General features: G+C 34.8%; 1 protein-coding gene across 2 annotated transcripts; it reads left to right on the top strand.

Annotated features, from left to right (window-relative positions):
• Positions 1-16: 16 nt before the first annotated feature.
• On the top strand, positions 17-27,852 carry HIKESHI (heat shock protein nuclear import factor hikeshi). Of its 2 annotated transcripts, XM_082845320.1 has the most exons (5): positions 17-221; positions 2,395-2,632; positions 20,739-20,890; positions 26,587-26,705; positions 27,641-27,852. In XM_082845320.1, the coding sequence occupies exons 1-5, from the start codon at positions 192-194 to the stop codon at positions 27,693-27,695; spliced, it is 594 nt and encodes a 197-aa protein (XP_082701446.1). In that variant the 5' UTR covers positions 17-191; the 3' UTR covers positions 27,696-27,852. The 2 variants fall into 2 exon arrangements, with proteins under 2 accessions (XP_082701446.1, XP_082701447.1); XM_082845321.1 differs by lacking the exon at positions 2,395-2,632.
• The last annotated feature ends 117 nt before the right edge of the window (positions 27,853-27,969 follow it).

Genomic DNA, 27,969 nt, shown 5'->3' with positions numbered 1-27,969 from the left:
GGTTAGGAAGGCGAGGTTAGAGGTCGCGGGTGCAGAAAGCGTTCCTGCCGCTGGCCTATTCGCTATGTAGCGGAGGGGTAGGCACCCTCCGCCACGTTCTGGAAGGTTCTTGGGCTCGACTAGGGCAGTAGACCCAGGATTTCTAGTCCCCGGCTTCGGGTCCTTGCCGGCTGAGCGGAGCCGCCGCCGCCATGTTTGGCTGCTTGGTGGCGGGGAGGCTGGTGAGGATGGGGCCGGGTGGTCTCAGGGAGGGGGCAGGACGCCGAGGGCGAGGCCCCGGGAAGGGGAGGGTGCGTCGGTGCGCGGGATGCGGGGAAGCCCCCTCACGTCTAGTTGACTGCTAAGAGTGTGAGGGTGGGCAGTGGGACGCTGGGATGTTCGCTCTCCTTTCCCCACAGCTCTTTTCAGAGTAGCAGTCACACCATTAGCTGCCATTTATCGAGTGTGCATTATCCTAGGCAATGCACGCCTTTTGTCTGTTCCTAGTCATCTCAGCCATCTATGTAGCGCTTATTTGGCACTGCAAACTTAACCGTAACTCGTGAGATGGTGGTTCTCATTCTCGTTTTGCAGTTGAGGAACTAAAGCTCAGTTGGCAGTATAAATACTCGCCTGAGCTCATGAAGTGAGTTCGAGGTAAATGTGGTGTCTGAATCTAGTCTGTAGCGTCCTGTTTGTCGAAGATGAAGGTACTCGGGCAAAGTATAACTGCTGGGTCCTTTTGGAAGGGCCCTAATAAAAATATGCTTAACGTAATTGGAAATGGGCTGATAGAAGCGCCTGAAACTTAAAGCGTGAGCGATATCTGTGATGACCCCAGAAGGAGCGTGAGCAGTGAATTTCCTTATTGGTAAAAAGAGATAACCTTCCTTGATGAATTGTTAGGTAAATGAGTTAAGTACCTGGGATTGTTCCGGAAGAATCTGGAGGGTGAATCTTGCTTGCCTCCGTAGAAGCCACTCAGAAATCCATTTCAGACCTGATTCCTTTCACCTAGAATTCTTTCTCTTTATTTTTTTCTCCCTGCTTTATTAAATGTTGCAGCCTCTTTGTTGATTTTTTTCATCAATTTTTGATAATGTAGTGTGTTCACAGTTCTAAGGAACCACAGAGATAAATTGGAGATGGCTATCCTCAGAAGATTTATTGTCTGTCCCTTGAATGACTGGGAGGCCCCTTTTGGTGATGGTGGTGATTGATAATACTGGTGGGATAAGTTTGTATTGCTTCTGCTCCGGATAGGAAGAATGAAAGGACCAGCCTGGGATTGAGTGTGGGACGAATTTCGTTAACGAATAACATTTAAAATGTGTGTGTTTTTCTAAAGAATAGAAAGACCCTATGGAATCCGTGTTGTCTACTAATTTGGAAGGAATTTAGTTATAGCAGTGCCTGTGTCTATTTACCTAACACCTAACCTACATAATGGATATACAGTAGGGGTTCCTTCATGACAAGATTTTCTTTGATGGTGTTTGACTTTTTAATTCTGGAGTATTTGAACATGTTAATCAAAATGAAGGGCAAATAGACCTAGCGATGCCTCAACGTTTAACTACATTATTCTTTGACTAGAAAAATTCACCAAATCTAAAGTTATGGACTCAGTAAAAGATGTACCCTTTTTCCTAAGGTCGAGGATTAGAGTGTCATAATACAGATTAACAGAATGTCTGGTGCCTTTGACAGAGTTGACATTTAAGAAATATTTATTTTACCTGATGATTATTTCAAGACTTGTAGATACCATGATTTTATGTGCCTTTTAAGATTATGCGTGCCAAAAACTGGTAAAATTGAATTTAATACTGATAGGCATTTTGGTTTATATTTATGTTCTTTCTTCCTTTGTTTTATTCTCTGTATTTAAACTGGAGGGTTTAATAATTTGGGGGTTACAAATAGTTTTCAGTGAGTAGGCAAAATGACAAATAATGCATCTGCAAATAATGAGGATTGACTGTAATAACTTCTGAATTGCTTACCCATTTTAATTACCCGAGGTTCTTTACCTTCAAACTAGAAGATAAAGCTTTGGTGGCATGGTGTTTTGAACAACCTTTCATTTTTATAACATTCTGAAGCTGTAGTGATTTATTTATGTAAGTAAAATCCTTTCAGGGCACTTCTGAAATAATTTAGTTATGTTTTTGAAAGATTACATTCATTAAGTCATTTTAAGGCTAAATGTATATTTTTAGATTTTTCTATTAAAATAAGCACTCTTTTTGGTGTATTTGGCAATTCCATAATTAGAGTATCAGATTGATCCAATGTTATACTTGATATAATGACTATAATTGACTATATTTGGTAACAGAGCTTACAGCAATACTAAAAGGGCTATAGAAACTTATCAAACTATTTCACTAAGGCGAGTTTCTTATATTCTAGGTGCAAACAGCTGCACAGCAAGTGGCAGAGGATAAGTTTGTTTTTGACTTGCCTGATTATGAAAATATCAACCATGTTGTGGTTTTTATGCTGGGAACAGTCCCATTTCCTGAGGGAATGGGAGGATCTGTCTACTTTTCCTATCCTGATTCAAATGGAATGCCAGTTTGGCAACTCCTAGGATTTGTCACAAATGGGAAACCAAGTGCCATCTTCAAAATTTCAGGTCTTAAATCTGGTAAGAATAATATATTAAAACAGTTTCATAATTAAACTTTTTTTCTTAAATAGCATAACACAGAATGTGGCTTTTTTTACTTTTCATTATATTTTTCTGATTGCTGAAGTAATATGTAACATTATTTAAAAAAAAAAAAAATCAGGGACTTCCCTGGCAGTCCAGTAGTTAAGACTCCATGCTTCCACTGCAGAGGGCACCGGTTCCATCCCTGGTCAGGGAACTAAGATCCTGCATGCTGTGAGCATGGCACGGCCGGAAAAAAAAAAAAATCAGATGGTACTGACACATTTGAAAAATGGTAAGTGAAGAGACCTTACACTTACACTCCCATCCATCCTCTGCCTCTGGAGAGAACCACTCACTGTGGTTTTCTTTGTGTGCTATATATCTTTGTAAAGGGATTTTTCTGAATTAGTGGGTGTTTTAATAAAAATGAGAGGAATCTTCTCATGATTTGTAATATGCACATCAGTGTTTAAATAAACAGATAAACCAAGGAGACTTGTATAGGAAATACAATGAGAGTCCTTTTTTTCTACGAAGATCTTTTGAGCTCTTAGATTTGATTACCCCTTCAGTGTTCTTCTGTTGGTTGTATTGACATTGCAGGTGTTAGATCTTACAGGGACAATCCTTGCTTTGATGCTTGAAGTATTTTGTTTACAAATTGAGAATGATACTAGGTAGCATTTACTCCCATTGAATATCTGGTTCCTTTGAAAGTCTAGATAAAAACAGACATGAAAAGTCTTAGATTATAAATATGTGTTCTCCTGGAAATAGTCTGTAAAGTCCAAGGCAAAGTTATATTTAAGTAACATGTTTATATATTTAACAGACATTTTGGTATCTACTATAATGATTAAGTTCTTGCCTGAGATCACTCATATTCTTACAAAGGAAGATAGTTCTATGGACCAATATTTAGAAGGGTGAAAAGTAATTGCGGATGTTTGTACAAAGTGCTGAGAGAGAATAGGTAAGGGACAATTAACTCTTAAGTAGGTTGGGGAAAATTTCTGGGAGGAGATGATATTGGACCTTTTGAGAAGATAAGTAGGAGTTTGTCAGGCCTGTGAGAGGCCTATTGGGCATTCTTTTCTAGGTAGAGGTAATATGGGTATAATGATGAAAGTTTGAAATCGTGGTATGCTCAGAACGGCACAAGGTATGGTGTACAGGATAGGCAGGCACGGATCATGAACAGCTGAAAAGCTTATGTATCACACTGACTCATTTGAATTTAATAGGCTAGCAATTTTTAACATGCTTAGATCACAGACCTATTTGATAGTGTCATAAAAAGTATGTGTAATATAAACATAATGTAAATACTAAAAAATTTGCATGTACTTTGAAGCCCTTGCATGTGTCCCTCCCCATAAAGAACTGTCCCTGTATGTGTAGAGGAGCCAGTGAACAATTTCAAGTAAGGGAATGATATGATCAAATTTAATTTTTATCCTGAGGACTGTGAAGAATGAACTGGAGCAGTTCTGGCCAGATGATGAACTGTTAGCTGCTGTTATTTATGTAGTTGGAATTCTACAAGAAGAAATGGGAAAGAGTAATATTTAAAGCTAAAAATTGTTGAGATTGATGATAAATACTAATCTCTAGATTTAAGAACCAGGACAGATTCTTACAGTCTTTCTCAGTGGGGGTTCACTGAGATAATTATCCCTAATCCCTAAGGCAGTGGTTCTTAAAGCATGAGTCCCTGACCAGCAGCATCAGCATTAACTGGAAACTTGTTAGAAATGCAAATTTGTGGTAGGACCCCAGACCTACTGAATCAGAAAACTTGGATGGAATCCAAGTATTTAAATGGGTTCCCTAGGTGTTTTTGTTGCCTTCTGAAGTTTGAGAATCATTGTCTTAGGGCATCCACCGTATGTAATGAATTAATACTTGTACATATAGCATGGTATTAGTTCTGAATAGTCTTTGGGAGAATTAAGAAAATAGTCATTATCAAATCACTTTTTCTCTTTTCTGTAGCTGCGCCTAAATAGAAAAAATAAGTAGAAAAAAAATGTGGACAACTCAATGCACTTTAGTGAAGTTAAATATATAGAGAAAGTAATAAAGACACCAGAGAGAGAAAACAAGTCATTAATAACTGAACAGCAATGAGTCAGTTTAGCATATTTATCAACAGCATGAATAGAGGTCAAAAGTCAATAGATGAGTATCTTCAAAGTGCCAAGGAAAAATAAAATAACCCTCAAAGCTATCATTGTAAAGTGAAGGAGAAATAAATGTGTTTTCATGTGGAGATGTAGAGTTTACTACTAATAGACCATTACTGAAAGAACTACTGAAGGTAGTTGTTCTTTAATAGGAAGGAACTGAATCCCTGAATGTAGAAGGGTATGCCAGACTCAAAGTTAGCAAAGAAATTGGTAAACATATAGACAAATCAGGACAACCTGATTACATAAAACAATACAGTAAATAAATGCACAAGAATTAAATACTGTACTGGAAAACAGTGCATATGACAGGAGGGGTAGTGATCTGAGTAAGCTTTCTGAGGTCCTGTGGTTTAGAAAAAGTAATAAAATTGATTCTACTTTCAAGTAATCCTGTTAAAATTTTAAGGAAAACTTAAAAAAAAAGAAAGAAAAAGACGGAAAAATACATGGTATGTGAAAAACAAAATGAGATGGTAGAAATAATTTCACATATATCAGTTATCAAAATAAATCTAAACCTACTAAACTTACCAGAGAAAGCATGGAGACTCCAGGATGGGATTTTTTTTTTATTTAAGGCAGCAAACTAATAATTATAGTGATGTTTATCAGTAACATGTCTAACACGAGGAACCTCCCAAAAAACTATCATAGGTGTGTTTTAGAAAAATGGGACTAAGGCAAAAGCATTATCAAGGATTAAGAGGTTCATTCCCTAGGAATGAAATAATTCACTAGGAAGACTTAAATATTTCTTGGAAAAAGTGAATGTCATGAATTTGTGTGTATATAAAACATAACTTCAAATATATAAAAAAATTGACTTTACAATGATAAGTGGACAACCTTACAATCAATATTTTTTTTTTTTTGCGATACGAGGGCCTCTCACTGTTGTGGCCTCTCCCGTTGCGGAGCACAGGCTCCGGACGCGCAGGCTCAGCAGCCATGGCTCATGGGCCTAGCCGCCCGCGGCATGTGGGATCTTCCCAGACCGGGACACGAACCCGTGTCCCCTGCATTGGCAGGTGGACTCTCAACCACTGCGCCACCAGGGAAGCCCTCTATGTATTCTTGATACAAGTTATTTATAAGATATGTGATTTGACATGTTTTTCTAGTTTTTGGATTGTCTTTTCTCTTTATGGTGTCTTTTATAGAGCATATGTTTTTGTGTGTTTTTTTGTTTTGTTTTTCTGCAGACATCTTGTTTATTGATTTGTTCCCTTGCATCTTTTTAAAAATTATTTTATTGAAGTATAGTTGATTTACTTAGAGCATGTTTTTAATTTCAGTGAAGTTCAGTTTTTCAGTTTGTTCTTCTCTGGATTGTGCTTTTAGTGTTGTGTCTAAGAAGTCTTTGCCTAACCCAAGGTTACAAAAGTGTTCTCCTAGATGGTTTTAGTTTTAGATTTTACATTTGTATCTGGGATCCAATTTGAATGAATGTTTGTATTTAGTGCGAGGTATGGATTGAAGTTCGAATTTTTTTTTTTGCAAGTGGATATCAAACTGTTCCAACACCATTTGTTGAAAAGAGAAAGTAATATATAGATGTTTATATGAATATATATTGATTTAAAAATGAAAGAGAAATGGAAATAGATACTGTTATACAGTTTTTTAATCAAATTACTAGTTGGAAAGCATGCTAGAAAATTAAATGGATACTGGTAGATATTAATAGTCATAAGCGATATGGGCAAAGGAGCAACTAACTTGGGACAAGAGAGAGAGATTTTTGGTTTGGGTGTGAGGAACCTTTGGAACATGATAGCGATGCCTTAAACATAAAGTGGTGGGTTTTGTTTGTATAGCAATAGGCTAGTAGCCAGCCAACTATTAACCTTTGCATAGTGGGACAGTGCAGGCTTATTTTGTACCCAGACTCATAGGCATTGATTAAGGTTAATATTGGCCACCATCTAGTATACCAGGACCCACTGGTTGTTTTTGGAGACATACTAATTAAATTGTCAATTTAATTGTCCTTACCTTACCTTACCTTGTCTTCTCTTTGCTCTAGCTTTGCCAACATTTTGAGTAGGGAAAGGGGTGCAACATCTCTTTTTCATTTATGATCATCACTATATTCCGTGAAGGAGATGCCTTGGAAATAGTGAAAAGTGCTTTCTTCTGTCATTTTTGCACTGCCTTTGGCTGTCTTTTCCCTTTTCTCTGTGACACCCAAAACGTTGGGGGCAGTGGGCATAACATTCTGAGATCATAAAAACCCAGACCTTTTCTTATTGTGTTATCTCATCCAATCTGGAGAAAATTCAGCAATCAAAAATGAGTTAATACAGTTGCTCTAACCAAAACTTTAACAATAATAATTACTCAGTGACATACTTTCTGTGGAGTTAGCTAAAACAGTCCAAAATCCAGTCCCAGAGTAATACTTAATCCATTATGGGAAAATGGATTTATTTCCATTATGATAAAAGTAATTCTTTTATTCTCCTGCCTTTTAAAAAATAAATTATTTCTCATCATTTCCATTATAACATGGCTTTTGATAGCTTTTATTTATGAAAACAAAATGAAATTTCAAGGCAGTATTTTTAATGAGCAAAGCACAATGCTTTATTAAAGGAAAAACAGCTTAAAATATTTAGAGACTTATTGATTATCAACATTAAACAAATGATAAAATGCTGTTAAAATGTTTTGGGTGGTTCTTTCCTAGTGTGTTTGGAAAGTGCGCTTTTCGGATGTTTAAAGTATTAGAATTCTTAATTTATACAGAGAAGATTAGACTTTTTATTCATATTAGGGAATTTTGTATTATTGAAATATAAGAATAGGTGGACTTGTAATGGATTTATAGTTTTGAACCTTTGAGATGCCCTTTATAAGTTTTATTACATTGAGCAAACCTAGCTAACTAGCATATCAGGGTGGAAGAGAGACTTGCTGAAGTAACTTTAGGCAGTTGTGATTGAACTGAGAATTTATTAAGTAAGAAATCTAGAAGAATTTTATGGGAGTAGGGAGGGTAGACGGTTAGTTGAAGTGAAGCAAATTTCATGTTAAACTTTGACAGTGTTTGGTTCTCTGCTGGTTGATGAACAGATTTCTTAATTTTGCACAGAAAGGTTTTGGTCAGAGACAGAGAATTGCTCTCTTGAGAGAATTGCAGTTGGTAGGACATCTTAAAACAAGTTACTGTGAGTTTTATTTTGTTTGAGAGAAGATTCTTTGTAGCTCTTGGGTTCTGAAAAGGAGTTATACAATGAATATACTTTTCGGCTGATGATGGAACAATCTGGGGTGATGGTTGAGAATTAGGATGGGACTAAACTTGAAAATATAGAAGGGAGGGTTTGATGTTAAGAAACAAGAAGAAACTTCCCTTCTTCCTTCCTCCCTCCATGGGATCTAGAAATCCTAAAAAAAAGTAAATAAATAAAAGGCACAAGCTTAGATACAGTTGAGTGGTTAGAGACTTGGGGAAGTTTAAATGAGTCTCTTGCAATTTTTATCTTTAGATGCTGTGCTTGGTGTTTAGTGCGGAAGAGACATTTAATCAAAAACTTAGTAAAAATCATGAAATACTGGGAGTATTATATAAAGAGATTCTTTGCTTTACAGAAATTGTATGCAAACTCAAATTAGCACATAAAAGGGAATATTAACAAAATTAAAATTTGTTTGTATGGAACTTATATTTTAAAAAGTGGGTAATTATATGTCTTTTGCTATATCATGATTTTTAAGTTGTCTGTTTACGTTGTGAATGCTTGGGAAATATACTAGAAATTACTGTAGACATTTCCATTAAACAAGTTACAGAAGAAAAAAATACTTGCTTATGTAAAGACTTTGTTGTATATCAACTTCATTCTTAGCACATACATTTCAAATTGATGACTGCTTTCATTTAGGGTCTCCGTATCTGTGTATGAATATTAAGATCACTCCAAGACAGTATTCAAAGGAAGCAGGTTACTGAGCTGAGATAATTGAAAGTGGCTGTATAGAAGATTAGACTGGAGCATGCACCTGAAGTATGAATAGGTTTGGATGGGATGGAAGTGGGAGGATGGGAATTGCATTTGGAAATCATCAGTCATGAAAGTAGTAGTATACACTGCACCTTCAAGTGACAGTGAGGAGGAGACTTTTAAAGGTAGCTTGATAGACTTCTATTTGGGACGTGTGGGGCGAGGGGTAAGGTTTAAAGGTAAAGTGGAGCTGTTGTGTGCTGGTTATGCTATGGGGGGTTTACTTTTTTTTCTGGTAGGCAAGTGTTTGAGCAAGAGAATGATACTTTAAAAAAATGATGTTTTAGTAAAATCATTGTCTAGGATGGGTTGGAGAATCTTGTTGAGATTAGAGCCAGAGCAGCCAATTAGGAAGATTTTATAATGTTTGAAGGATGAAGGAAAGGGTAACATTGAATATCTGCTCATGCAATGCATTGTACTAGGCTTTCATGTGTATTATATATTTAATCTATATTATTAGCTTCTGGTTTTCAAGAGACTGGATGTCAGAGAAATTAAATATTTTGCTAGCATTTGGTGTTGTCATACAATTGATTTTTGTATATTGACTTTGTATCCTGGAGGATGAAGGAAGAGGTAACACATTGAATATCTTGCTAAACTCCCTTATTAATAGTTCTAGTTGCATCCTAGAATTTTCTATATAGATGATCGTAACATCTATGAAAAAGACTTTCATAGATTGGAAAGACTTTCTTTCCAATTTTTTGCCAAATTTTATGTCTTTTATTTCTTTTTATTGCCTTATTGCATTACCCAGCCCTTTGAGCATCATGTTGAATAGAAGTAGTAAGGGTGCAGTGAGGCAAGAAAAAGAAAAGAAACATAACAGTTGTTCTCTCTTCCTCTGTTTTATGAGTGTCTAAGATTGAAAATGAATTGCCCCTTTCATCAATATGAAATACTGAAAAGAAGCGTAACAGTTGTTCTCTCTTCCTCTGTTTTATGAGTGTCTAAGATTGAAAATGAATTGCCCCTTTCATCAATATGAAATACCATTTATTATGGTAATGCTTCTGTCTTGAAGTCTACTTTGTCTAAAATTTATGTAGCTTCTCCAGTGTTCTTTCTCTCCAGTGACATGCTGTATTTTTCCTGTATTTTTACTTTGAGATAAATCTATGTATCTCTTGTAAACAGTATATAGTTAGGTGCTGCCTTTTTTTTTGACCTCTGTCTCTGCCTTTTAAATTAGGTGGTTAGACCATTAATATTCAATGTTACTGATATGGTTAGGTTTAAGTTTTTATCTTGGGTTTTTTTTTTTCCGCCTTCTTTTGGATCGAGTATTTTTAAAATCCATATTTCTTCTATTGGGTTTTTACTTTTACCTTTGCATTTTTTTTAGTGGTTCCTCTATGGATTATTATATGAATCGTTAACTTTTTACACTGTACCATGAATTAATATTAACAAAATAAACATCTGTATTTGACAACTATGAACCTGGATTTGGTCATTTTTATTGCGTGTCATCTCCACTTTTCCTTGCTGTGTCAGCCCACTTAGTGAAATTCTGAATATAAATGAAAACTTTAGGGCAAAAATCACATTTTGGTAATTTATTTTGAATTAAAAATATTTATCTCCATTCTCATCATCTTCATACTGAAGTTAAACATTGCATCTCTTAGTAGCATGTGGGAGAATCAAATATGTGTAATAGGAAGCCAAAAGATCTCTTATAAATACTCTACATTTTTTCCCCAAAGTTCAGAATTTTCACATCCTTCAGAGTTGAATAGCAGAGGCAAAAGGATTATTTGCTCACCTTTGCTTTGTCTTAATCTCATCCAGAGAAACATTTCATGGTTGGTACTGGGAATTTTCTCAGTGGACTGCATCTTTGATTTTCTTAATGAAGTCTTTTGGGAGATAGGCTGCTTTTTTGATGTATGTCCATTTTTGATGTATGTCCATCTCATTAACACAAAAGGTATCTGTAATTAGAATTAGAAACTCATTTTCCACATAATTTTAGTATTTCTTTCTAGTTCTATGATATTAAGTATTATCAGGTCTCACAGTACTTTTTGAATTTTTTTCACAGTAATTTTGGAAAGTTTTTCTTAAAATTTCTTACCTGAGTTCTGAAGTTGATATTTAGCCTTAGTAGCATTATTGAACTGTAAGATGCACAAAAAAACTCAGCATTCATATAGTAGGTCAGCTGCATGCTGGTGTTCACTTATAACAACTTAAACATCTGTTAAAACCTGTTATATATGAATAATGAGATGCCAGGTAATGTTAACATGAGCACATTATCTTTTAAATTAAGGTTTAAATTTTTAATTCTGAACTCGGAAGGTGGAAGCAGTTTCTTTTACCAAAAATATGTGACTGAAAGAATTTATATTATTCATATTTACACATGTTTATATGCATATGTCTGTCAAAGGTAATTATTTGTAGAGTTCATATCCTATTTGAAGAGTTTGTTTAAGCCACATCCACATATTCTTTCATACACATACTTAAGTTCAACTTAAAACCTTCCTTTTCTCTGTAGGTTAACTATTTTAAAGTGTTTCAAGATACAATGAGGAAATGGCTCAGTGCCTCAGTCAGGGAGAATTCCAGTGACATCTACAGTGGAGAATTATGTGGAGAATGGGCAACGGAAGAGGCCAAGATTGGAAGAGCAGGTGGGGGAGTAGGACATTAGGTCAGATATAATAAAAACACTTATGTGGAACTTAAATACTTTTTTGTGTGTCTTTAGCACTTTAGTATGTGATTGTACTTAATAGAAGCATAAGAAATAGTTGATTAAATTACCTGTGCTATAAAGAGGGATTATATATTTATATGAGTAAAATAGAGTAATGAATGCGGTAGAGCTTTGTAGAATACTCTTGTTATGAGAAAAGGCTGATACTTTGTGTTTTAGGCACCTGAACTATGCACCTTATATTGGGGTTTTACCTTTTTTTTGTTTTTTATTTTTTTGGCCAGGGCCCTACTGTGAGGTAGTGTTAGTTTGGAATGAAATTCTAAAAGTATCACTTTTGATACTTAAAAAAAATTTTGCATTAGGGAATTAGAGCAACTTTATTTTGAAATAATTTTAAAATTAGAGAAAAATTACAAGAATAGTGTAAAGAATTTTTTATATTCTCCCATATTCATTAATTTCGTTACTCTTTATCATTCTCCGGATATTTTTTTTTTCCTGAAACTTTTGAGAGTAAGTTGTAGTTATCATACCCCCTTACTCCTAAATACATCAGCATACATTTCCTAGAACAAGGATATTCTTTTATAATCACAGTATAATGATCAAATTCAACAAATTTAACATTAATACAATACCTTGTCTGATATACATTCTACATTAAAGTTTTGCCAGTTTTCCCAATAATGCCTTTTATAGCAGTTTCCTGCTCCCTCCATCTAGGGTCCAGTCAGTATTGTACATTGCATTTAATTGTCACACTTCTTTAGTCTTTAATCTGACACATTGCTCAGCCTTTCTTTGTCTTTCATGGCAGTGACATTAAAAATATCTATGAAAAGAAGGCTTAGCACCAAAAAGGAATTTTTAAGAAATGTTAAAATTAGAGTTTGTCATAAATCATCACTTAACTTTCTTCTTTATAGTTCTGCTCTTTTCTTTTTGGGTTTGCTGCCATATTTTAATGTCATTGCTTTGGCTTCTACACATGACATATACAGTCTCTCATTTCATCTAGCTCAGCTGCCAAGAAGAAACTTTTAAACTTATTCTAGTTTTCATTTTAAGATTGGGTTGAGCTTGTCAAGGGGATTAGAAAGGACAAAACAACACCTCAAGATACTACTATTAGTCTGTTTGCATGCGGTGGAACTAGAGCCAGAATGGGAACCTTTTACTTCCTGATGTTTCTTGATTTCCTTTCTTGAATGGCTTATTGTGAAGTAAGTAATGAATAAAAAGCAGTTAAGAGTTCATACTACAGAATTTGGTGTAAACAGGTAGGATAATGGACGGGAATGAGCATCAGCCTTGGAGTTTGCTAGACCCGTTTGAATCCCAGTGATACTCATGACTAGCTGGGTAGTCTTGACCAAGTTCTTTAAGCCTTAGAAGAGAATCCAGGTAAAACGGGGATAATAATACCTACAGTGCATGTGTTTTGCGGAGCATTAGAGATAATGCAAAATGCATAATAGTGCCTGGCACGTAGTTGGTGCTCAAGGAATGGTTATTACGTTTTTATAAAATCATAGACAGCTCTAGGAGGGATCTTAAAAATCACCCGGATAATGAAATCTATTCAGAAAGGTTAAGTAATTGTTACTGACTTATTAGAGTGTAAGCTCCTTGAGAGTAGGGACTGTTTGTGTATCTTTTACCTTGTGTTCTTTAGAGTGTATAGAGCACAGTGATGGACTTTAGATACTTGGTAAATAGTGATAGTTTAAATACATTTCAGACAAACAAATTCTAGACATATTACAATGTCAGGTAAGTTATTTTTGTCTGGTTTAAAGTACTTATTATTGATAGACCTTTGGAAGTCACATAGCTTTTAGAATATGCATGAGTAAAAAATGTAATTTCAGGCTTGTCAGGCTATCAATAGAAATAAAGCAGAGGTTTTAAGGATATATATGATTTCTAAATATTTATATTCAATACTAAGAGGATTTTCAGCAGGCATAATTAAGTTGTTTTTCTGTAGCTTTTTAGCATATGTCATGTTCAAATGCCACTTCATAGTGAATTGCTTATTTTTGGCATAACAGTTTTCTTTAGTCTTCATCCCTGCTGCTATGCACACCAAAAGTATCTTAACCAGTGGACTCACTTTTAGTTTTTTGGTTTCTTTTTGGGGGCACTTATAACTCTTAGAAAGATTGATTTCATGAGTTTTATTCTTCTGTAGAGGTCTTCCAGGGAAAACATTTACTTATATATTTTTTAAACTCATTCTATCTTGCAGTTACCATATGGGTCCACTGGACCATTTTATAAATTTAATGTGCATTTGAGGATATTAGTGATCTTATTTTGTCTATATCTTGAAACATTTTGCTGTTTCATCCAAGGAATTATTTCATCATTTCTCATGAATTCTCAACTATGGAAGAAAAGAAAGGCTGAAACAATAAGAAAAAGGAAAAATGATGGAATTACTTGAAGCAGAGGTTGGCAAACATTTTTGTAAAGCTTAAGATAGTAAATATTCTAGGCTTTGTGTACTACATATGGTCTCTGTGACATATTCTTCTTTAAACAACCTTAAAAATGTGAAAACTATTGTATGACCTATCGTAGGTCATACAAAAACAGGTTATGGGCCAGATTTAGCATGTGCACCTTAGTTTGCTATTGCCTTATCCTATGGTTTTCATATTGCATTGTCCAAAGGATTATGTCATGTTTCAAGAAGTATAAAAGGAGACTGGAGACACCATCTTCATTGTCTGCTTTTTGCTTTTATTGGACAGAATTAGGAATTAATAATTTTTCATATTTTGTTCATGATGGCAAAGAGAAGAAAATTGACAGGGGAACAAGTTTCACAATTTTGTGTGAATCAGAAAATGAATACAGGGACTTCCCTGGTGGCACAGTGGTTAAGAATCTGCCTGCCAATTCAGGGGACACGGGTTGAAGCCCTGGTCTGGGAAGATCCCACATGCTGCGGAGCAACTAAGCCCGCGAGCCACAGCTACTGAGCCCGTGTGCCACAAGTACTGAAGCCTGCGTGCCTAGAGCCCATGCTCTGCAACAAGAGAAACCACTGCAGTGAGAAACCTGCACACCACAACGAAGAGTAGTACCCACTCGCCGCAACTAGAGAAAGCCCGTGCGCAGCAACGAAGACCCAACACAGCCAAAAATAAATAAATAAATTTATTAAAGAAAATGAATACAGTGAGGCAGATAGCAGCATTCTAGACTCATGATGGTGGTGAAGTTGATCATATAAGCAAAATCTCAAGATTGAATCTTCAGATGATGGTCTCTTAGGTGAATTTTCTCAAATAAAAAAATGGATGATTGAACAGTATATTTCTAAGGGCCAAAAGAAAATATGGTATTCTTATCCATTTAGTCATTCAGCAAGGAGGAATTAATCACGTAGTATTTTGTGACAAAATCTTGGACATGTGGTAAAAGGATGTGTGCTGGTATTCTTTCATTTCTTACATTTGGTCTCCAAATTTGACTGGATACAGTTTGTAAGTGGACATTGCTGAAAGTGGGTGTGTATACAAAGGTGATGAGAAGATAATGTAGAAATGAATGAAACTAATTGGGTTGATTATTCTAAATAATGTTTATAAGTCTAAAAATGACAATGTTTTGCAAATTACAGATCAAAGAGGGTGGCCATTCTTTCTTCAATAAATTATGAGCCCTTAAAATTTTCAAAATTTCAAAGTTTCGAGTATTGCACTTTGACAATGCAACTGCCAGAAGAAAGACCAGAAGTGATGATAAGCTCGAATCTATTAGAGATCCACATTTATTAGTGACATTTGAGGAACAGTTGTATTCAGAGAACGTGGCCCATTTTGGCTATTTATAACTTAAAAACCAGGCAAATGTGGGAAATCTGGAATGGATGTTTGAGTTTGCTGTACTTTAGTACTTAAGAAAATTCTAATAAAGTTTTTTAATATCTCTTCATTCTTTTGAACATTTTTTGTGAAATGAAGTGTATATAGTTTTAAAAAGAGTCACACCCAGATAGTAAATGATGATGACTGCTTTTCCTTGTATACTGACAGTAAAGCACTAGTTTCCTATAGGATTTTCTCCTCTGAGTTGTGTTAGGCTAGTGAAGAGGGATACTTTGAGAAACAACCTTAAAAGATTTGCTGCTGCTTTTACTATTGGAATGTTACTGAGAACTTTTTGTAATGTATGTTTTTTTTTAAAGACCAGGTCAGATGTTTTACTTTCCCTGCTGTTTTTGTTTTTTAATTTTTTGGTTATAAGACTCAGTGTAACTGATCATGTTTATCTTTTTACTTTGGCTGTCAAGAATTCATATCCAAAATTAAACACTCACTGTAAGTTTGTACATTAAGTTCCAATATTTCTTTCCAGTATTTTATGGTTTGCAAACAAGAACCTTCGTACTTGGAGGGTACCAATTACTGTGTCAAGCCCGTTTTGAGAATAAGATTGACTAAAGGAATGGTTTAACTGCACAGCGGATTTCTTTGAAAATATAGATTAAAGATTACTGAAGACTGAGGGTTTTTTTGTTTTTCCCATCTTAGGTTTTCTTAGTCCCAGAGAGCTTTAAAATGAAAGAGTCAGAATATTTCCTTAGCCCCAGTTTTTACAACAGATCTTAGAGAGTTTTCCTTAGGGCTTCACTTATTTGCCAAGAGCTTGTGTGTGATAAAGGATGGAGGTTAGAGATGACAGGGCTTTCTGCTTGGGCCGATCACTCTCTGGGTAGTTACAACTAAGGCAGTAGTAGGTTGTATTGAACTACTTTCCTTGATTGAGATCATTGGAGCCTGTTATACAGGCAAATAGCAGTACATTTTCTGGACTTAGCATAATTCTAGGCTTAAAACAATTAAAAGGATGGAGTAAGGAACTCCAGAAGTTCATCCCTCCATAAAAGCAACAACAGCAAAAACTGGCAAAAACTCTCAGAATCAACTTTTTCAGGACTCTGGAAACTAACCAAAGGCTTGTCGCAACCAGAGGGACATTTAATCAAGAAAAAACACTGAATCTCTGTAAGAACGGTGAGCTTTGTGGTAGTTAATCTACCCTGCTCCCAACCCTTGTTCCTCAGCTCAGTGGTAGCCTTGAAAATAACAGACCATGTTCTTGGTACTGGTACTGATACCAGAGGGAGCAGAATGGACCTTATTCACAATTAATTGTAATTAACTTGTTTTGTTCTGTGGTTCCCTGGAAGACTGATTTAAAAGGCTCACCTTTATCTCTTTTAACTTGGAACTCTTCCACTGCTAAAATGACTTTCTGCATATGTTTGTCAAAAATGTTTACAGGTAAATGTATTAGTCACTGCTGCCTGAGGCAGTGACAACAGTTGGGGCAAATAACAGACTAACCAAAAAGCTTGGAAGGAAAGGCTGGGAATAAGATACTTTGGGGAACAAGGGTTTTGAAATTCTCCTGGGGATTCCTGGGAATCTAAAAGACCACATGGGTGTCCAGGGCTGTGCACATGCTTGGGAAAGACCTAAGAAGGTTCTAAGCTCTTCCTGCTGGCTGACCTTGAAGGCATGAGTATTTTTTAAAATAAATTTATTTATTTATTTATTTATTTATTTATTTATGGCTGCATTGGGTCTTTGTTGCTGTGCAGGGGCTTTCTCTAGTTGTGGTGAGCGGGGGCTACTCCTTGTAGTGGCGTGCGGGCTTCTCATTGCAGTGGCTTCTCTTGTTGCAGAGCACAGGCTCTAGGCGTGCAGCCTTCAGTAGTTGTGGCATGTGGGCTTCAGTAGTTGTGGCACACGGGCTTAGTTGCTCTGCGGCATGCGGGATCTTCCCGGACCAGGGCTCGAACCCGTGTCCCCTGCACTGGCAGGCAGATTCTTAACCACTGTACAACAAGGGAAGCCCAAAGGCGTGAGCATTGAAGGCATGTCTCAACACATAAAGCCTACCTGCAAACACTGGGAGAATTTTTTGGTTCCAGGCTTCTAAGGAAATCTCTTTCCATTCACTAGCTAACCACTAACCTAATAGAACAGAGACTTCAGTGGTCACAAATGACAAAAAATACAGACTTTATAGTATTAGTTCAGAAAAATCATTAAACAAGGAAACAGCCACAATAAACAGTATCAATAAACCCTAAGGAGAGGTGAAATATCTGATTGCTGGAGTTGCCACATTATTCAATATCCAGTTTTCAACAAAATGCTATGAAGCATGCAAGAAACAAGGCCCTTTCACAGAAGAAATGAATAGAAACTGTTCCTAAGAAGTATAGACATTGGACTTAATAGTCAAAGACTTTAAGGAAGCTGTCTCAAATATTCTTGAAGAGCTAAAGGAAATCAGGAGAATGATGTATCATCAAATAGAAGATACCAATAGAAAAAAATTTTTAAGGAAATAAGTTATGGAGTGGAAAAGTACAGTAACTGAAATGAAAATTTGACTAGAGGGTTTCAGAAGCAGATTTGAGTAGGTGCAAAAAAGAATCAGTGAATTTGAAGATAGGTAAAATACCTAATTTGAAGAGCAGAAAGGAAAAAGAATGAAAAATGAACAAAGCATTAGAGACCTGTGAGACACCATCAGGCATGCCAACATATGCATAATGGGAGTCCCAGAAGAAGAGGAGAGAAGGGGTAGAAAGAATATTTGAAGAAATAATTGCCCTAAAACTCTAAATTTGATGAAAAACATTAATCTACACACTTAAGTAGCTCAACAAACTCAAGTAGGATAAACTTCACTCCAAGACATGATAAACTGCCAAAGACAGAGCATCTTGAAAGTGGCAGGAGAAGCAGCTCATCACATACAAGGGTCCTTACTAGATTATGGCTGATTTCTCATCAGAAACATTTAGACCAGAGGCAGTGGGATGACATATTTAAAGTACTGAAAGAAAAAAGGTCAATCAAGAATTATCTAGCCATCAGAAATGGAGAAATGAGGACATTCCCAGATAAACAGAAATTGGAATAGTGGCTAGAGGACTTACCCTATTGGAAATGCTAAAGGGAGTCCTTCAGGCTGAAATGAGAGGACCTGGGATAGTAATTCGAATTCATGTTAAGTAAAAAAGAACACAGCTAAAGGTGACTATACAGGTAATTATGAAAGCCTTAATACATACTTTGTAACTTTGCTTTTTTTCCTATCTGATATAAAAGACAATGGCATAAAACAAAAACTCTTAAGTCTGCTTATGGGCATACTAGGTATAAAGATGTAATTAGTGACGACAATATAAGGGAGAGAAGCAGTTACATAGGAGCAAAAGTTTTTGTATACTATTGAAATTAAATTGGTATTAATCCAAACTAGAGTTGTTCTATTTTAAGATGTTAATTGTAATCACCAGTGCAACCATTTAAAGACTATAATAATGTATATATACATAATAAAGGAAATGATAAGGGAATTAAAATGGTACACTGGCAAGTATCTATTTAACATGAAATTCAGCCCTTCAATTAAAAGGTAGAGATTTTCAGAATGGATTAAAAAACATGATACAGCTATTGATTCAAAGATATAAATTGGTTGAAAGTAAAGGATGAAAAAAATTATGCAAACCGAAACCAAAGGGTCAATCTATCAAAAAGATACAATTACAAACTTTTGTGTACCTAATAGAGCCTCATGAAGCAGAAATAGAGTTGAAAGGAGAAATAATCAGTTCAACAATAATAGTTGGAAACTTCAATACCTTACTTTCAGTATGGACAGAACAACTAGACAGAGGATCATCAAGGAAACAGAAGACTTGAAAAACACTATAAACCAACTAGACCTAATAGACTTATGTAGAACATTCTATGCAACAAAAGCAGAATATACATTCTTCTCAAGTGCCTATGGAACATTTCCTTGAATAGCTGTATCTTAGGCCACAAAACAAGTCTTAGTTTATTTTAAAAGATTGAAATCATGCAAAATATCTTCTCCGACCACATTGATAGAAATTAGAAGTAACAGAAGTAAACCTGGAAAATTCACAAATATGTGGAAATTAAGTAAAACAAATAATTTCAAAATACCAAAAATATCTTAAACCAGTCATGTTTAGTGAAGTGTGTGTATTTTTAAAGCACAGAAAAATACAGCTATGTTTGTATTCATATGCTTGAAAATTTAATGAGTCTTGATACTTGCAGTAAGTGTTCTAGTTATTAGGGATGTGTGTTGTCCTAGAGTTCTGTAGTATTTGTTTAGACAAAGTCATATAAAAAGAGCAGATAAATCAAAAATCTATTCATTGTATGATTTTTTTTTCTTAGACTAACTTTTCTGATTATGTCTTATGTGTCTTATTCTGATTATGTCTTATGTCTTATAAAACTGGTCTATTTTTTCATGTATAAGTTAGCTGACACTTAGAGACTCAGATATATCAAATATACATTTGATATATTTTATATATTTATGATGTATTATGTATTTTACTTGTAAATAAATATATTGTAAAGGCGAAAATTACTATTTTCCGAATAAGCTGCAAATTTCTTTATTGCCTATTTGATAACAGATCATCAGGTGTTGAGTGGGGTGATTTATGACATTTAGTAAAATATGCCATGTCGTTATCAGTATTAATGGCAATGAAATCTCTTTCTTTAGTGGAATAATCAGAAAATATTAAAACTAATTCTAAAAATTTTTTAAAATATCCTTCCCTCAGAGTTAGCATTGAGAATCTGTTATCTAGTTAATGCTCATTTATTTATTTTTCTCTTATTCTCTTAATTTCCATTTCTAGCTGCAATAATTTTGTAAGTTTTAGAAAAGTAACAGCTATTTTTCTGGTGAGGAAAATTTTGGTTTTCTTAATTATTTGTTAATACGGTAAAAGCTAGGCATCCTTTTACATTTATCTGAGAAGAGACAAACTTTCATGTAACAGAACTTTTTAGTGCGTATAGATCAGAGGTTCTTCACATATTTATATTTTATTATTATTATTTTTAATTTATTTTTTGCGGTACACGGGCCTCTCACTGTTGTGGCCTCTCCCGTTGCGGAGCACAGGCTCCGGACGTGCAGACTCAGCGGCCATGGGTCACGGGCCCAGCCGCTCCGCGGCATGTGGGATCTTCCCGGACCGGGGCACGAACCCGTGTCCCCTGCATCGGCAGGCGGACTCTCAACCACTGCGCCACCAGGGAAGCCCCACATATTTATAAAGGAATTTGTGTGTATACAAGTTAAATTTAAAATATGTGGCACATGTTAATTTTTTTCAGGAGAAGGAAGCCAGCACCCTTTTGGAGCCATGAATATTGTCCGAACTCCATCTGTTGCTCAGATTGGAATTTCAGTGGAATTATTGGACAGTCTGGCTCAGCAGACTCCTGTAGGTAATGCTGCTGTGTCTTCAGTTGACTCATTTACTCAGGTAATGGAATGTACATTTCATTATTTTCTAAAATAATTTAAAAATTACATTCTGTACTTTAGAAATTAGCTTGGTGGTAGAATTCATGTAAAAATGAAGGTAAACACATATGATACAAGTTATTGGCTTCCATGAATATTTTCAGTTTGTCTTCCTCTCTATAGGTATTTTAAAATTTATAAATGCTTTGGTGAGACTTAAGTTTTTATAGTGATAAAATAGCTCAAAGTGATTTTTTAAAATGGGTTTAAATATTAACTTTTCTTCTTTTCCTCCCACAATTAGTATGCTAGGCTGTGAGTATACAGTTGTAAACCTGATGAGCAAGATCCTTGTCCTCGTGGAGCTTAAAGTGACACAATTCCATAAGGGTTGACTTTTAACCTGTCTGGCAGAGGCCTGAAGGGGAGAATGATCTAGGCAGAGTTATAGCTATTACAGAGGCCCTGTTATGTTTGAAGAATAAAGTGAAACTTTGTGTTTGGGGTAGAGTGAACGAGGGTGAGAGATGGGAGATGAGGTTGGAGATTATGGGAGAGGTGGCTGCAGGATAAATCATATGCGACCTCATTGGCTTTTGTAAAGACTTTGGCTTATATTCTGTTTGGAAGAGAAAACATAAGAGAGTTTTGAGCAGGAGAGTAATATGATCTAACTTACATTTTTAAAGGATCACTTTTGCATCTTTGGAGAGAAACTATAGTGAGGCAGAGAGGGAAGGAGGAAGATCAGTTAGGAGGCTCTTGTGAAAATCTAGGTGAGAGATTTTAATGACTTGAACCAGGAAGTATGGGGAAGTAGAAATGGAGGTGATGAAAAGTAGTTGATTTCTGGAGATAATTTGAAGATGGGGCCAATGGTGTTTCATGGTGTGGATCACATGTGAGGTCTGAGATAGAGACATCAACTATGGCTCCAAGTGTGTTGGATCCAGGAACAAGAACACAGGAATATTGTGAAAAGAACAAGTATGGGCTGGGAGTGGAATCAGGAGTTGAATTTTGATTGCACTATGTTTGGGATGCCTGTTAGATACCCAGCTGGAGAAGACAAGCTTAGAGTTCAAGAGAAGTAAAAATTTGGGAGTCATCAGTGTAGAGGTGGTATTTAAAGTTGGGAAGGGGATGTGATCACTGAGAAGTAACTGTAAATAGAAAAATTGGCCAGTGACAGAGCTTGGGGCCATTTCAAAGTTGAGACGCTTAAGGGATAAGGAGAAATGAAAGGAGCAGCCTGAAGTAGGAGGAGACCCCAAAAGTGCTGTTTTGGAAGCCAAGCGAAGACTGGATTTTAAGAAGGAAGAAGTGATCAGTGGTATTCACTGCTGATGGGTCAAGTAAGATGAAGGCTAAGAATTAACCATTGGATTCAGCAAGGTAAAAGTTATTAAAGATTTTGACAAGAGTTCATAGAGGTGGAAAGGGTGTTTGCAGCGAGGTTGAGTGAATTGGAGAGGAGGAAATGGAAACAGTGAATATAGATGACTCTTGACGAGTGTTGTCATAAAGGACAGCAGGTGAATGGTCTGGTTGCTTGAGGGGGCTATGGGGACAAGGAATTTTTTTTTCTTTCTGTTTTTAATCGGTGATATTATATCATGTTTGACAGGAATGAAGCATTAGTGAGAGAAAAATTGATGATGCAGGCGAGTGGGGAGGCTTGTGAAAGTGGTGTCCTTGAGTAGGAAATAAGACCGTATTGGGAGGTTTTCGATAGGATAATGGACAGTGTTTATAGTAATGGATATATGGGCACAGACAGACACAGGAGGTTGGTAAATGTGCTGATGAGAAGTTGTGCAAGTTCTCTCTCGATTCCTTCTCTTTGCTCAGTGAAATAGGAAGCGAGGTCATCAGCTAAGATTGAGGGGAAAAGAAGTATTGGAAATCTAAACCAAAAGGATTATTAAACAAGTCCTCTAGGAGAGGAGGAGGGTGAATGGACTAGGGAAACCTTCTGGGCTTGCTAGGAAGCACATTTTTGAGGATTGTGGCCATGAATTTAAGCGCCGACTTGTCATATGATCTCTTGAGAATGGGCCAAATTAAAGAATGGCAGAATCTGGGTGTTAAAAATTTTGTCAGTAATTAAAAAAAATAAACTATACTGAAAAAAGCAAGTTGTAAAACAATACTTATAGTGTCCCATATAGATTGTATTTGAAAAATGTCTGGAAAATACATGACAAAGTGATGTTATCCCTGGAGAGGGGCAAGAAGACTTTTTACTCTATAATTATAAGTTATTTGAGCTTTTTAATGAAGCATATGTATTTTATTAAATGTTTTATTATGAAATATTTTAATATATAGAAAAGTTCATTCCACAAATATTTATTGTTTACCTATTGTGTGCGAGGCATTTTTTAAGAACAAACAGATAAAAATAGGTAGACAAAATAAAATAATACCCATCCTTACAGAGCTCTCTTTATAGTGGGGTATATTTGAAGACTTCCACCTAGATTTAACTGTTACATTTTGCTATATTTGCTACTAATTAAAAAATTATATAAAGTGTTACAGATACAGCCCACTGCTCTCTGCTTCTCTTCTTCCCTTTCCTCTCCAGGTAGCTACTCTTCTAACTTTATATATCTTTCCTGTCTGTATTTTAGTACTTAAAAAATTTTTCATATTTGTTCACAAAACATGTATAGTACTATTTGTATATGTGTTTTTAAACGTGTTTCTAATTTATGCGCTTAGTTATTCTTACTTCACTTTAGTTTTTATCAGTAGTACATGGTTTAGAAAATCAAATAGTTTTACATGTGAAACAGCTGTCCTCTATTATACCTTTTATATTCTGCTTTATTCTGCCTCTCAGCAGCAGTCACTTTCAACCTCCCCCTCATTTTTTCCCCTCCTTCTTCTTGTATTTATTTCCATGTGTCAGAAGAAACTTGATTAATCTTTCTTTATTAATTTATTTATTATAGGTATTTTCCATTGACTTACCGATACATAACATGATTTAGCTCTCTTAATCCGCTGTTCTCCAAAATACACAGATATCTTTTCTCCCCACCTTTCCAATATAGATTTTCATTAAGTTAGTATTCAAAGTTTTCAGTATTATGACCTGGTAAATGTTTTTCAAAACTGAGCCATGTGTAGTGCTATGATTATATTTCTTGTTCTGTATAACTTTTCATTTATCCTGGTTAATAAATTTCTCATTTTTTTCCTTTGCATGGATTTCTGTATTTCCATTTCTAATAATTTATGCCCAAACTCTGCCAATTGTAAATTCCCATTCAATATATTTAAATATAGCAATTTAAAATTTGTCTTGGAAACATTTCTCTTGGAACTCTCTTTTTTGTTCCACTGTGGACTGATTATTCTCTTGGTCTGTTGCATAGCTGTTGTTAAGGTATTGTTTTCTTTCACCGTTACTCCAGAAATTCCTTTTATTTCTCTTCTGTGTTGAATCCCTTTTTTTCTGGTTCTTCTATTTTTACTTCTTGTTATTTACCCTTTCGTATGTTTTTAAAATGGATATAAATGTTTGTATCATACTGCACAAACTTCTACAACTTACTGTTGTTCACTCAGCATTATTTTTAAAGATTTATCTGTGTTGATACATGGAATCGATTTAGTTTGTTTTAATTGTCATATGTCATATGTACGAATGAGCCGCAGTTTGTTTTTCCATTTCCAATGGTAGATGTTTTTATACGTTCTTAGTAATATTTATAAGACCTTAAATTTTTGCCAAACTTGATAGGTGAAATTAGAATATTACTATTGTTTTGGGGTTTTTTTTTGGACTGTTGGTGAAGTTGAGCATCTTTTCAGATTTTTGGCCTGCATTTGTATTTTCTTTTATAGGAATTGACTGTTTATATAATTTTCCCCAATTTTCTGTTGTATTATTTTTGGCACTTTTTAATTTTAGCTTTTTGGGAAAAGGCCTTTATGTGTTATGCATAATAATCCTTTGTTGTATATGTTGTAAATTTTTTCTCCTACCTTGTCTTTTAGTATTGTTTATGGTGTCTTTTACATACAGACATATTTTTCTGTAGACAAATTTTATCAGTTGTTTCCTTTATGATTTGTGGGTTTTTTGTATTTGAGAAATTCTTCCCTATGCTGATATGTAAAGATGTTATGTTCTCTTATAGTTCTTAAGGCTTTTAATGTTTTACTTTTTGAATTGTGTTTGTGTGTGGTATGGGAAGGGATCTAAACTCATTTTCCCCCCTATGGAAAACTAGTTGTTCTAGTCCCATTAAATGAATAGTTAGTCCACATTTTTTTTTATTCTGAATAATAGCATCTTTGTCATATATCATGTGTCACATATGCTTAGGTTTGTTCCTGGGCTCTCTCTTTTATTCCAGTTAGTTTATTTGCCTGTCCCTTTGCCAGGAAAAATCTTAATATCTGGAAGGCCAAGTCGCTCCTCCTAGTCATCAAAATAGGCTTAGGTATTTTTCATAATAATTTTAGTATCAGCTTGTCAAGTGCCATGAAAAATCTTGTTGGAATTTAGTTGAAAATTACATTGGATTTATAGGTTTAATGTGCCTTTATCACATTAAGTATTCCCATCCGTGAACATATTGTATCTTTCCACTCAACATGGTATATAAGTCCTTTCATTTGTTTTCTTTCTTATCTCTCAAGACAGTCTTAAAATATTTTCCACAAAAGTCTTACTATTAGCTTGTCTTAGCATTTCCCCTAGGTATCTTACAGACTTTGTTTCTGTCATGAATTGGATCTTCTTAAAGTTACATTTAAAAATTTTTCTTGCTTGTATGGAGGGTTGCTGTTGATTTTTTTTCTCCTGGTACTGATCTTTTAGTTAGTGATCTTATTGGTTCAACTCTGATATTGGTTCAAGTACCTTGACAGTAGAGTCTCTTGGACTAAACTACCTCGATATTATTAAATAAACAAAAACCCTAATAAGATGTTTCTTCCATGTAGAAGAGAGACAGCAAGAACCTTCATGGCTAGTTTTATGTTTTGGAGAAAGTGATGTTGGGAAGATTATTTTTGAGTGAATAAAAGGTAGTATTATCGTTAGTAGTTCATTAATTTTGGGGTTTAGTGCTTAAACCCATTTGATTCTCAAGAAATGTGAATCAGTTTACTTCTTGCTTCGACAAAGGAGTCTTGGAGGATGTTAGTGGATTTGCCCATTTGAGGGGCAGTGAGAATGAACAGACCAGGAAATAGAAATGAAATAGTGTTACCTTTCTCTTCTTTGTAATTGATGGTGAGTAACCAGTTGTTCCTTTTTTATACTTAAGTTTTTATCTTTCTGGTAAGAAAAAGACTTCTTGGATATGGTTACTATTTTATATGAGAAAATAGGTTGATTTGATGAGGGTGGTATTTGAGGAGAGGGGCATTTCCAAAGGTGGAGATAAAAGAAGATACTTTGAATGAAAAAACATTTTTTCTTTTTTTTTCCCAAAATGAATATGTTATAAACTTTAAAATATTTGATAATCATAGAAATTCTTTGAGATATAAAGAAAGTACTAAAGGCAGATTGTTATGATTTTGTGGCATAATGTCATTTTATGACTTGCCTTAATGTTCAGCATTAGATTGTCTCAGAACTCACAGTCCTTAAACCAAGTTAATATGACAACATTTTTAATTAAAAATATTAAGGTCTAAATGGAGTATTTAGTATAATCCATTAATCTATTTATTATTAACTTTTAGTTCACACAAAAGATGTTAGACAACTTCTACAATTTTGCTTCATCATTTGCTGTCTCTCAGGCCCAGATGACACCAAGTCCATCTGAAATGTTCATTCCGGCAAATGTGGTTCTGAAATGGTATGGGGCATTTTGTAGCTCTCATATTAAGGCTTCTAGTAACCTACAAAAAATGTGTGTTTTTTGCTTGTGAATGTATTTCTTCTTTGACATTTAAACATATGCTTTTATTGTGGACATTAGAATACATTAACATTTGCATGCAATTAAAAAGTATGTATTTTAGAGTTCACATTAGGAATAATTTTTACCCCAAATAATATTTTGTTATATAGTAGCCATTTTGGCTTTATAAAGACAGGAAAATAAAATTGCTTATGTTTTAGGGACCACAATTAAGGTCTGTACATTTTTTTATATTTTGAATTGTAAGTACTGTATATGAGGCTTGAAATATCAATGAACTTTTTTTTTCATAAGTAGAAAGTCTTGATCTAAAATAAACATGTATGAAACATTGGAGTGGTTTATACTGCACCCTGTACATGAATCTATTTCTTCAGCTTTTCTATGTTTCTGTTTTATAGATATTTCTTTTCACTTTGAATATCCCAGTGTTGGGGAGATACATAAGGAGAGTTTGCTGAGAAGTGGTAGCATGGTATAGCATGGATTGTACTAGAATGTATTAGGTTTGAGCTTTGTAATAATGTAGCTATGTGACCTTGAGCAAATTATTCTCATCTATGAAATGAGGGAGAAGGAGTTAGATTTCATTTTTTCTTAGGTCCCTTCTAGCTCTCAGATTTGCAAAAGATAAAAAAATTAATAAAATTTATTATGATTTGTGCTTTCTGATACAGCCAGTTAAATCACTATGCTTGCTGTCTTTTATAAATTAATACTTAAACTCCCAGATTAACTTTTAACTTTCTAAGTTTTTAATCTTAGCATTTTAGAAATGACATGTAAAGTTATTTGCTTTTTGATGAGTCATTTGTCACATTATGAAAGATTCTAATTAAATTTCTTATAAATATGTTTTTCTTTTGTAGGTATGAAAACTTTCAAAGACGACTAGCACAGAACCCTCTCTTTTGGAAAACATAATTTGAATAAAATAATTTTTAATGGATTCTGAAATTTGTCATGTTTTGAAGATAATCATTCTATTTGAAAGCATGAAGTCAAAAGGATCATGAAACCTAAGTTTAAAAACTGCTTAGTGACTATGAAGTTTAATTAAAATCTTTATAAAAAATTAAAAACATTGAAATATGAGAATATGTTCATCATTAATGACTTTTTTCCCTTAAACTGGAAATATTCAGAGGCAAAACATTTTGTTTTGGCTATGATTCATTTTTTACTTAAAAATAAAGCA

Source organism: Leucopleurus acutus, assembly GCF_964270905.1.
Source record: "Leucopleurus acutus genome assembly, chromosome: 8".
Classification (NCBI taxonomy): domain Eukaryota; kingdom Metazoa; phylum Chordata; class Mammalia; order Artiodactyla; family Delphinidae; genus Leucopleurus; species Leucopleurus acutus.
The sequence above is the reverse complement of the archived record's forward strand: the minus strand, read 5'-3'. Positions and strand labels throughout refer to the sequence as shown.

Coding starts and splice junctions, on each gene's coding strand:
- HIKESHI (XM_082845320.1), top strand. CDS start 192: ATGTTTGGCTGCTTGGTGGCGGGGAGGCTG. Junction 20,891..26,586: donor CAGTTGACTCATTTACTCAG/GTAATGGAATGT, acceptor ATTAACTTTTAG/TTCACACAAAAGATGTTAGA. Junction 26,706..27,640: donor GCAAATGTGGTTCTGAAATG/GTATGGGGCATT, acceptor TTTCTTTTGTAG/GTATGAAAACTTTCAAAGAC.